The following is a 12,433-nucleotide window of genomic DNA, read 5'->3' on the forward strand; positions in this document are numbered from 1 at the left end:
GCATTTTGATAGCCTTATTAGCCTAATCAGAAGCCTCTTTGACTGTCTTCTGAGCAGAAAGCAAAGCAGGATAAATCCAAATTTCCCTGCAAAATGGAAAGGCATGTGTTCATCCCACTCACAGCCCTCCAGTATCCCTAGTTTCATAAAGACAGCACTTTTGGCTGCTGTGTTATTTGACACTTGTAACATTTCAGCAAAATTTCTAATTGTTTTTGAGAAATTTTCATGGAAAAGTAAATCAGTTTATAAGTACAAATAAGGTAATGTAGAGGGATTTATTTATTTATTTATTGACAGATGGTTTGCAACCATTCACAGATCCATCTGGAAAGTCTTCACTGGAGAATGTAAGGGAAAAGGGCAATGTCAAAAGATATTTGGCAGTTGATTGGATGAGCCATCTGTCCATCACAGGCTAGCTTCAACTAATAAGATAAACTCAGCAAAATTACTTGGTAAAAGCAAACTCTTGCCAAACCTCAAGTAAGAAGAACTGAGAAAGGGTTCTTTGCACTTATTTATATGAGGAAACAGACCTTTTTCACAGCAAAAATTTCATGCTGTCACAACACACAAACAAAAAGTGTAGTCATCAACGATAAGTTCCTTTCTGTGCCCTGGAAAACCTTGATAATTAACCAGCATGCACAACAGAGTGGCCTTCCTCCAAGTGGAACGCAGCCTTTTTTCATATACCTGTGCATTTCCATCTATGATATGTCAGGTTTTCTTCTATGAAAAAAATTTATACTTCCCAGTTTTGTGGTGCTAAAGTTTTCATATATATCACATACTAGCCTCTTTTTAGGTGTTGTCTGATCTAAAATCTGTCTTTAGCTGCCTCAACAGGAAGCTATCTGGGCCAAAACAACTGTGCCACAAACACACAGCTTGAAACATACCAATATGAATTCCAGATGCCTTGCATCTGGTCTATTTTTCCAGCAGATATTCAGCATGTTAAGACACTAAACTAATATAGAGACTAAAGTTAACACTACCTGCTAAATATCAGCATGGTAATTGCCATTACTTTCTTAAAATGAACATTTAGCAATGCTAAGAATCTCACACAGCTGCTAGCATGACCGCTAACTTACTGTCCTAAATTGATTTTACTTAGATTTGTTCAATTCGTCACTAGTTGGTGATTTTCTAAGGAAATTCCATGAAGAAACTGCTCCATTTCAACCCTCCAACCTTTTTATTCACTAATCCTTAATATATGGGGTTTACATATGCTAAATGAAACATGGGCCCATTTTGAAGCTCTACAATGCAAAAAAACTGGTCTGCACTGTGCATTTTTCCTATAATGACCAACAAGTTGTCTTCCTGTGCATGGAAACTTCCTACCGATTAGAGCCATGCATCAATTCCTCTTTAGGAAGTTATTGGAAAGTGTAAACTGAAAAATAAAGTATTAGCACATCATCTCCTCACAGATAAGTCTGAGTTTAGTAAAGGTGAGCTTTGAAGGGCTGAGTGAGAGGACAAGCATAGTACAAGAATGGACACCCAAGAAACACATGGATTTCATGAGCCAGCTCACGAGGACCAGCAACCCTTCAAACCAGCTCAGGGCAACAGACCCTTTACTTTCCTGCCACAGTCAAACTGTGTCTATCAAATAGTTTTTTATATTTTAATGAGCTTTTTTAAAGATAAAGAAACACTTTGCAAAGTAACCAATCAGCAAACCTCTATGAGAGTAAATTATTGCAACCATTGCAGAGCTGAAATGGTAGGCGTCTATCAAACAATAATGAATCCTTTCACAGTTTATTTGGGGGTTAATTTGCATGTTAAACAACAGACTCACAGACAGCTGATAAGGGAACATGTTGCAAAGCTTGGCAGGACAAAGACAATCTGGTGACTGTCAGTGGTTGGTCTATTCTTCTCTTCAGTGCATTTCCTAGTCATTCACCAACACACTATAAAAATGTTTAATGGTGAGGCTTTATACTATTTCCTTTAATGGTATTTTCTTCACTTGATTCCATTAAACTCACCTCTCTTAAGGTGCTTCTTTTTGGTTTTGCGACGCATGCCGTTGATCCCTGGCACAGGCTTCATGTCGCTCTTGTTGATGGGTGGTGGGTGCAGTATAGGCTTTGGAGCTCGTGTCAGGCAAACTGGCAGACCTGCAGCGCACATCAGGATACCTGTCATACCTGGCACATATGTAGAGCACACACACACAAAAACACAAAAGAGTAGGAAAAAAGTAAAAAACAGTGATGGTAAATTTTGGATGAATAAATGTTAATGTTTATTTTTTTTAAAACACACACACACACAACACCTTCAGACCAAAATCCCAATATCTAGCTGATTACCAAACATGTTGCTGAGCAGATGTAGTCTTACCTGCTAGTGCTGGATGAACTGGTCCAGAGCCAGTAAGATTCTTCACAGGGAGGGCAGGAACTCTTTAAGAAAAAAGCAATAAAGAGTGAAACAAAGTCGTAATAAAGAAACTGAACAACTGTTGAGCAGGAAATTATCCAAATTGTGCACCACAGCACTATTATGCTACAGATGAAAAAGCTAAGTACAGCAGAAAGTTCTGCTCTGCATGCCAGAAAAAAACCCTACTAAAGTTAAAATGTCAAGTGCTTTAACACAACACAACTGCAATGGGATGAGACGGCCTGACTCATGTACAAAGCACGGCAACAGAGCCTGATTCAGGATGACATTTGGAGAGGTTGGAATTTGTTGCAAACACAGATGACAGTTGACTTGCGCACTCCAAAAGATCTGTGGAGCAGAGCGGACAAAACCATTGGGGCATTTGTATGAGCACACAATTCAGCAACTCTCTTTTCACAATTCAGACAGTATCTAAAAGCATTTCTTCGAGCAAAAAGTAAGAGGTCAACAAAATCTAACAAGCCACTAATACCTTGTCAAAGCTAGGAAAATCAGTACATTTGGAGTCAATAAAGCTCTGATTAAATTCAGGCCCTAACTTGAGATCACATCAATCTTCCGAACAGAAGTAATCATTACATCACACATATGAATGATCTAGATGTGAGGCTGCTAAAGAGCTCCAGAACACAAAGTTCAATGTATGTGAAATTAATATGCTATTGCTTTTAATATTAGTGTCACAACCATTTAATTATTGTCTGCCAGTTGATATCAGTGTCTTTGGCCTAGATTGCCATTTGTGTTGTTGGATGGAAAAAGTTGGCAAATGAGATCATAGTGGAGCATTTAGCACATGATTTCCAAAGCAAAGCTAAAAATAGAGTGAACAATGAACAGAGATACACAAACCTGAAAATTCTGCTCTGTCTGTTAGAAAAGACAAGAGGAAAGATCATAAATGTGAGATGGACAGATGGAAAAAGTGAAGCGAGGACACAACACTGCTGATGTTCTAATGCCCAGCAGGGGGCAACTGTTCAAGTTGTCAAAAGAAGTTCAACTATAAGGTAGTGATGACCTTACTTCTAATATATTACTTTGGCAACTGTTTTTCTAAGGAGTCTATGACCTTAATTGCAAGTTTCAATTCTTATTGAGTACAGTGTTACGTTAATTTTGTAGATCATGGTCATGTTTCAAATATTAATAAAGCAGAGTTTACTATAGTGCCGAGATATTTTGTCATTGACAAGTGTTTGGGTATGCATCGTGTCCACAATACAAGAGGCTGCAGAATTTAAATGTTTTATTATTTCTTATCATATTGATAATTCAAATCTATAAATCAGAATGCAGATTAAAAATGTTGTTATACTACTCACATATCTGCAATACAAACACAGTTGCAGATGCCAGCTGGTCAATGCCACTGGCTGACTTGTGCTAATGAACACATTTACATACTGGCAAAGCAGTGACATGCTCATGAAAATAATAATAATACTCCCTGGGTTGGGCTGATGACCTCACAAAATTCCTCTAGTGCATTATATTTTATTTCTATCATCTATTAATAATAGTAAATGACAAATACATTTGCACAATTATTCAACAGCATATTGTCAGTATCTAATATAAGTAAATCTGCTCTGCACTCTCTGTCCTGCACTCATTTGATTAAAGAAAATAATAGGATATAAAGTAGCAACTAAATTAGAGTCCACGTGTCAGCAGCCAAACTGACAGGGCTACTTTTAAAAGATCGTACCCATCAGGGTAGAAATATTTTATCAGAGAAGAAAGGTGATCACTCAAAACAACTTTGTATTGATTTGCGAATCTTCCCCTCTTGGGGGCACAAGTGGATGCCAGCAGAATGCTTAAAATATCATAACTGAACCAGGGGATCTATTCACTTTCTAGGTCAACTTGTCACCTGTCTGTAAGGGTTTAACATCAAGGAGATAAAAGAAATCTGCTCTCAGTGAATCACACATTCAAAAGTTTACCACACACACACACACACACACACACATGCACAAACGCACGCACACACCGAGATTTTTGAATCTTCTTGCTTTTTGACAATGAAGCCGCTGAGTTCTTTGGCCCTGCAGCTCCTCAGCTCTGCACGAATCCACATCAACAGACTGCTTTGATATGAGAGAGAGCCTCTGTTCCTGTGCCAGGGGAAGCCCTTCAATAAGCTCAGTGCAGGAACGTAGAGACCATGAGGCCTGGAGGAGATGCTGCTGTGTCCTATTGCATCTCTAGTATACATTCAGATGCATTGTGGCTCACACTGGTGGACCGGAACCCAGGATCAGCTGATTCCTGATGTGAAGAGGACTCATGCAAGTCCAAACTGATGTGCAGTAATGCTCTGACGAACGGAAGGATGGTAAGGGGTGTGAAACCATATCTGATTTTTTCACAGGCTCTTTAACTACAGCAAGTGATTTGACACTTTAAACTGCAACAGTAGAAATAATGGGTAAACTCTATTGGTGTCTGTACATGTAGCAAAAACTAACCACTCAATACTTCACGACACGCAGATGTCCTTCACTCGACAAAGTACCAGCTTGAATCAGAGGTGGGCAGTCAATTTTGACTGTTGTCCTCACTGCAGAGGAAAATGAGGAAGGCGAGCGTTGGTTAACAATGCATATTAAAAGTAGACATGATGAGTTAAAGCACAACTTGATAATATAAAAAAACAACAACACATTTATCATATTTAAATCATCCCCTTATGTGCTGTATGCACCTTTTGTACAAGCTGTAAGCACACAGTCCGGAGGTGCTATCAAGGATCTGTAGCATAGCCTAATATTAAATAGAAAGATCTTTCATCTTCATCAGTGCCTTTCAGTTCTAACAAAGATCTAAATACCAGCCAGAAACCATGATAAATATGTCGATAAAACAGCTACTGACATTCTTTATCTGCTAGATGGAAAGACACAAGCACCACTCTTGTTTACACTACCTGTGCTTTAGATTTACAAAGACAGATTGATGCACACGTTGTAAACAAATTTCCATTCATATCCTGATCTCATTCATTTCACAAGGTCTGTGATAGATACACAGCAGAACCTCTGACAGTACAACAGTGAGTACCTAATCAGCCAGTCAGTCTGAAGCCTGCCTGCAGCTGCAACTCATCATCTCACTCTCTTTTCTCCTCGCCTGTTTACTTAATGTAGAAAGATGCACCTCTTGAGGCAGTGACCCTGGCTGTGCCTTCAGCACTGGGGTTGAAGACACAAGTCATCTCATCGCACTGTGCCGTCAGTCTGTAAAACTGGATGACTTCCACGGATCAACTTTGAAGTTTACCTTTTTTATTATTTTATCCAGGAACAGCACGAGTACATCAGAGTCTGTTGTCTTTAATAAACTCCCATTTCTGCAATTCACATAAGAAACATTTCTCTCATTTCCTGCATCTCAGAATCGATTCATAACATTGAATTGTCCGTTTAGTAAAGCTGACTTCTCACATACTGTACCTCATCCAGCTTCTGCACTAGATTACATTTTGATGTTGTAAGGGCAACAGCATGCAAGTCAGCTGCTATGAAAGTTACCTTTCAAAGTCCAAGAGTCGGCAGTTAAAATAACATGAAGTGGCAAGAAAATTCAGTAGGGAATGCAGCCAGTTCTTTCTTCAGTGAAGAGAAGCATTTGGGCGCATTTAGGATGCTACAATGTTGTGGGGCAGAAGGAGCTGGACATGGCTCATTTAATATGCAAGATTTACAAAATAAAAGTCAAGTACTTTGGAAACATCACTAATGTCCTGGCTGACATCATCTGCCACCAACCAAAGCTGAAAGAGGTTGAACAAGTTGCTGACCAATGCACATTGTGAAACTTTGTCAAGCTTCCAATAAATTCTGAATTCTGGGCAAAAAAAAAAAAAAATCTCTACAGACCTGCACCCACACTGCAAAAGTGACAACGAAGCAACTAAGCCAAAAGTGTGTCATAACATAACATAGCATATTTAAAAACAGGGCAAACCACAAAGATCAACTTTATAAAAAAAACAAAGATAAAGGCCTAAGCCTCATGCTACAATGATGCTTTTCATGACTAAAGCTATAATTTCTGACCAACAATCAATGCATTTCATTGATAAGGCCAGTGCCTACATTCTTATCCCACATTATTTACAGTCCCTGCAGGCATGAGGATCGCTGCCCCTTCGTCTGCTCAGTCTCATGCTTTCCGTCTCGAGGGAATCTTTACCTTTCCTTGACGACTTAATCAGATGCGATTCCCCAAGCACAGAGTCCACATTAAGCCTAGCTGAGAAAGTGCTGACAGAGGCTTAACATCTCCTCATCTGTTTATTATGCACCATTAAGACAATGTGAGGGGGGTTAGATGGAGAGAACTTTGTTAGTGCTTAATTGCAATATTGATGCTGGTTGCAGGAAGCGGAGGCAAACCCTTCTTCCTGCAACAATGGAGATGGATGTGGGAGGATATATGTCACAATGCAACTGAATTGCTGAGAAAATAAGAAATAATGACACCAGCTATTTCAAAATTGCATCATCTTGGCCCATATGAGCTCCCATAGTTTATTCATTTGTTACAATATTAATTTTTAACCTAAGGGGAGCACCGGAGCAGAGTGGTAAAGCAGCTCACTGAGGAATAATGATCTGTGCACTCGACATATTCACAACCCTCAGGCCAACGCTCAGACAAGCTTTCTTAGCACAAGGGGCTCGTAAACACAACTCAACGTGCTATTGAAAATGTTTTCTTTCAGCAGAGAAGTGACCTTTTTATTTTTTTTCTAACTTCGCATTTTTCAACAGTCAGAAAGCAAAATGGCAGTGTAGACCTCAACTTTGTCAAACACAAGAGGAAGTGGTTTGAGTCAAAAAGCCCAAAAAAAAAAAAAAAATCCCCATACATCTTGTGAAATTGCGTCTCTGATTATTCCACCACCAGTCTGTCTTTCAAAACATAAAGACTATTCAGTGGCATCATTTTTTTGTCATGACAAGAAATCTCATTTTGAGAGAGCGGTTCACAGTGAGTACAAGTTTAAGCCGAGACCCTGAAACATTTACATTAACTTTAATTGTTAAACACTCACTTTAACCACAACTTAAAAACAGAACCATAGATATCCATTTAGAGACTTAAATGTTTTGGTTTTTTTGCTCTTTCTTCTTTTCGAAGGCATCGTGTTTGAAGTTTGCTTACTGGCTGAGCAAGCAAAAACGACCAAGCTAAACGTCATGAAATCTGATGAACAGGAAGAGCAGGTGAATCATGGGTAAATGAGGAAACCACCAAAGTTACTTTGGATCCAGATTGTTTTCTTTAAAACTTGCTTCAAATGAAGATGTAATGTTGAGTCAACATATTGATGTGACTCAAAATATTAATGATTGAAACTAACAATACAGTAAAGCACAAAAATAAGAACTAGATAAGATAATAAGTTCTAAGACTGTCACCCTCAACCATAGCCAAGAGATAACTGGTTTGGATGGTTAGCAACATCCTAGTAACCTTTAAGCCCAAATAACTTGTAGCTAACAGAACAGTGTCACATATCAATGGAGAGAGATGCTGGAAGGAAGTTTCTGCTCCAAAATTGGCACCTACGAGCTCTCCTTAAGTTTGCAACTGACCACATGGACCAAAACAAGTTTCTTAAACAAAGTTTTATGATCAAATGGCATGGTACAAGTGGGAGAACAAAATACCACCTGTTAGCATAGTGGTGGTAACATTGTGTTCTGGGGACGTTTTGGTGCAGGTGGAAATGATAGATGATTCCAGAAAGAGGAGGGAATAATGAAGACGAACAATTACCGTTAGAATTGTTCAGTATAGTTTCAAACTATTAGCTGCACAGCTGAAACTTTACACAATTACCTCAAACACAAAAAGTTTCTGGAGATTTGGATAACATTAAGATTTTGGGATAAATGCTTTGACCCAATCAAAAAAATATGTAGGCTGGATCCAGAAAATGAATACATTCAAACTCAATCCACAAATTCTGCCAAAAAGAGAGGTCAAATAATCACTAAGACTTCTGGCTGAAGGTTTGTAACGGCAAATAAACTCATTTGGTCAATATTTAACTTTTGAGGTAGATTCAACCAATCATTAGGTGTGTAACATTAAAATACCAATCATTGTCTTGGTTTAACAATTGCTCGATTCAGTTTGCAGAATCAATCAAAAAGAAAATAATCAGAAAAATGAATCCTGAATGAAAAAAGGCATCTCTGCTTTTGGCACAAGCAGTAGCGTGCAAGCAGTCTACATCTGTCACTATTACACTCTACAGGTGGTGATATGCGGGCTGCCCAGTTATAGGATAAACCGATGTGTTGATACAAACCAGCAGATGGTGCCACTTCTAATATTTGTGCATGCAAGACAGATGCATCAGGCAATACAACCCCCCCATACACAATACAAAAAGCAAAAAGATCAGTATCTGAATTGCAACTGTCACAAATAATGATGCACAGGACATGGAAACATAGACGACACTCTGCCAGCTTACGTGCACATGAAGTCAGTCAAATGGAAAAAAGTTTGTTGGTTTTTTTGCATGTTTTTTTTATAACACAAACTAAAATGTAAACAAGTCACAATGCTCCAAATACCTTTCTTGCACCCAACAGTTATATTAGAGCGTAGGTGTGTGAAAAACAAATCTGATGATTTACATTCTGTGTGGGTTCCTCTGTTATCTGTCTGTAGCACGCTTGTGGGAATGTGCGAGGGAGTTCACAATTCAGTTTGCATGTGTTTGTGTGTGATTGCAAGCTCTCATGTCCTGCTGTGTCTATGCTAACCACATTCATCCTGTGTGTCGAGCCACTCGCCTGGGAACCAATGTATGCGGCCTCATCCCCCCGTCTCTCTTCCTCTCTCTCTCGCTCTAGCTCTCACTGTCTCCACAGTAACGTTAGAGTTGTGAGGTTAAAAAGTCACGTCATACACAACTCTACGCACCTGAGATTTAACTGAATTCTTAAAAGACGGAGGAAATGTCCTTGAGTAGGTAACGCGTTTCTGCCTCTCCATCACAAATGTCTTTGCACAGAGACACATCATTTTCCAGCAGCTGGAAACAAAGAAGCAGTCGGCTATAGTAGAAATGTCAGAAAAAAATAAAACGTTTAAGTGACCCGAATTAGGCCACAGAAAGTGTAATTGCCTGGGTGAGGTACAGTATTATTCAAACATCCAGTAAGTGTGTCTCTCCCCATGAGCAGTGTGAACAAAATGGAATCAAATTAGACCAGGAGAGGGTTTATTTTAGTATAAGAAAGCAGGATACGGGACTGAAGTATCGGTTACAAAGCTTACACACTTCTTTTCCTTGGTTCCTGTCTCTGAATTGCTCTGAGGTCAGAGCGCTCTACTGAAGCTCACATTTTTCCTTGATCCATTATTCATTCTTCCCCAGTGGAGCTCTGCCTCCATGGCAAACAGGTTTCCACAGCTACACCAATACCCGCTTCATATGTCTGACAGTGCATCTACATGACACACACACATACACACTGCACAATGAAACAAAGACGCAGTTAAACAGACATTCAGATATTCCACATGCAGTGTCAGACTGTTTTTGCATCAGATGACAATACAACCTCAGCGCAGTCTGTTAGCAGCAAATTAGTTCAAAGCACAAGAAACAGAATGATCCAGAAGAGCTGCAGTATTTCACGCCTGCTGGGGCCAACATAAGCTCATTATTGAGCAGCAACCATGGCAGATACACATATGGAAGCAGAGGGCTCCTGCTCAGTATTATCAAGCAAACAGGACAAGACTTTTCTGTGCAGATCCATTGATCAGCCCGTAAAAGAGAGCAGTCATAAATCTGCAGGGAAGGAAGTATAGAAAGGATAAAAATGAGCACCACACAATCTGCCACATTCAGTATGAAGCTTTGTGAGGCAGACATGGAGACAGGCTCTTTTTATATTCACCCACTGCTTCAGTGGGGCTGTAAATTAAGCTGAAAATTATCCCTATGCTCATGCTATACCAAGTAGAAGGCTACTGTAGATTTTAGAAAATCTGAATGATAAAACAAGGGAAATGCATGATTCTGTTTGCGAACATCATTACCCTGGTGGAATGGCTCCTCGGGCAGTCCCCATGGAAATGCGCTGTGTGCCTGGCCGGTTCAAGTTGTTCTGTCCGTTGATGGTGAGAGCGTGGTGGCCATGGGCGGATGATAGAGATGGCATCACTGGGGAACAGGGGAAGTTGGCAGAGGACAGAGGCGACTGCACCTGTTCAGTTTTAGCTTGCCCACCTCCCACACTTATGTTATTGTTGTTGGTGCCGGAGGAGCCGGATGTTGGAGACCAGAGGGAGGTACCAGCAAAGGTGTTGCTCTGCCGCACTACAGTGAGGGTTCCTGTAGCGCCCGAGTTCCCCGCAGTCCCTCCATACAGCTTACGCCGCTGAGAGGCCAGAATAGCATTAGAGGCAGCTCTTGTACTGTTGACCAGGATACACTGCTGGCAGGAGCAGGGCTGGCCAGAGCTGGCACCCACTGGCCAGGACTGGGACTTGGGAATGGAGCCCATGATGAGAGGGTAAGCCAGGTCCATGCGTCTCCGCAAACGTCGCTTGCGTTGGCTCTGCCTGTTGGTCTGAGACATGCTGTTGAAGTCAATGAGGTAGCAGAAGCCCAGAGAGGTCAGGTCCAGCCAGGGGTGCTGCTTCTCATAGGCGTTCTGAATGGTCACACAGATCTCCATGTCATACGGCGTCCATGAGCCGTTGTCGTTCTCCCACTCCCACACCACACCTTTCCCTGGGGCGGACGACGGCTCGTAGAAGTTTCTCTGCACTGGTCTCATGGTGCCTGAAAGTAAAGAACAGAGAAAAGAAGAAACATGAACATGGCTTCTTGTCTCGAAAGCTGTTAAAATTGCACAAATATGATTTAACATGATTTAACTAAAGTTGAAGGACTTACAAGAGACTTAGAAGAAAAAAAAGGATGCATTTTTATCCTTTTATGGGTCAGACAGACGCCCACACACACACACACACATACTGTAACTGAATGGCATGTACTGATCAGCCATAACAATAAAAAACAACTGACAGGTTTAATCAGTACTCATCTTGGTGCAGTGCAATGTTCTGCTGGGACAAACCTGTATGTAGATATTCACATGGATGTTACTTTGATGCTTGCCACTTATCTATATATTTTTATAGACCACCATAGCCCAACCCCCATTTGGCAACAACACTCAACAACACTTGCAGAATAGCAGTGGTCCATGCAAAAACTGCTTGCCCCCCCCCAAAAAAAAAAGGTTCTGAGGCGTCCAATCTGACGGATTGATATCCATGAAGATCCCATGCCGAAACTCACAGGGCCTAAATGATCTTTTGCTAATGTGCTGGCACCAAACACTCCAGGATATCCTTTGATGTTTTTTGTCCACACCCTGACTGGTCAGAGCTCTTTTGGTGGCATTAGGAGGACCCTCTCAATATTAGGCAGATTGGTGTATTTTGTAAGACTAATCTGCTGCCTAGAAACCTTTCGTTCTCTCAATTCTAGTTTTTTATGATAGAAAATTTAAAGCCAGAGCTTTAGATTACCCGGATGATGACATCATTGGGGTAATTTATCTATTTAACATTTGGATAATGTCCTCTGTGGTTCCTGAGGGAGATTTTAATAATGATGATGTCAACAGTGTTACTCACCATGACCTGTACTTCTCACAGTGGTTGTAAACATTACGACTAATGAAGTGAGCTTTGTGTGCAAGATCAATGAAATTGCACTTCAGTTCAACTGATATGACCACAAGTAGAAAATGAAAGACATAAAACAAAAAACAGATTGTCTTGAAAAAGCTTCACAAATTCAGAGCATTGCTTGGATCTTAAACTATAATTTTGTCATTATACACACACACACATACGCACACACATGAGGTTTTCTGCAGTTTCAGGCTCATCAAGGCAGCTAACAAGTGTTGAGACAGCAACTTGACCA

General features: G+C 40.4%; 1 protein-coding gene across 2 annotated transcripts in view; it reads right to left on the minus strand.

Moving 5' to 3' along the window:
- dtx1 (deltex 1, E3 ubiquitin ligase) overlaps positions 1-12,433 on the minus strand; it is a 41,171-nt gene that overhangs the window by 8,368 nt on the left and 20,370 nt on the right. The window contains exons 3-5 of one of the 2 annotated variants that reach the window (XM_072388319.1): positions 10,528-11,275; positions 2,377-2,438; positions 2,019-2,150 (exon numbers count right to left, since the gene is read on the minus strand). In XM_072388319.1, the coding sequence (XP_072244420.1) occupies positions 2,019-2,150; positions 2,377-2,438; positions 10,528-11,275 (942 nt within the window). Of the gene's footprint in view, positions 1-2,018; positions 2,181-2,376; positions 2,439-10,527; positions 11,276-12,433 lie in introns of both variants that reach the window. The other variant, XM_072388318.1, reaches the window with a different exon arrangement.

The sequence above is a fragment of the Leuresthes tenuis genome, unplaced genomic scaffold (genome assembly GCF_036924035.1).
Source record: "Leuresthes tenuis unplaced genomic scaffold, fLeuTen1.0.hap1 SCAF_6, whole genome shotgun sequence".
Taxonomy (NCBI): domain Eukaryota; kingdom Metazoa; phylum Chordata; class Actinopteri; order Atheriniformes; family Atherinopsidae; genus Leuresthes; species Leuresthes tenuis.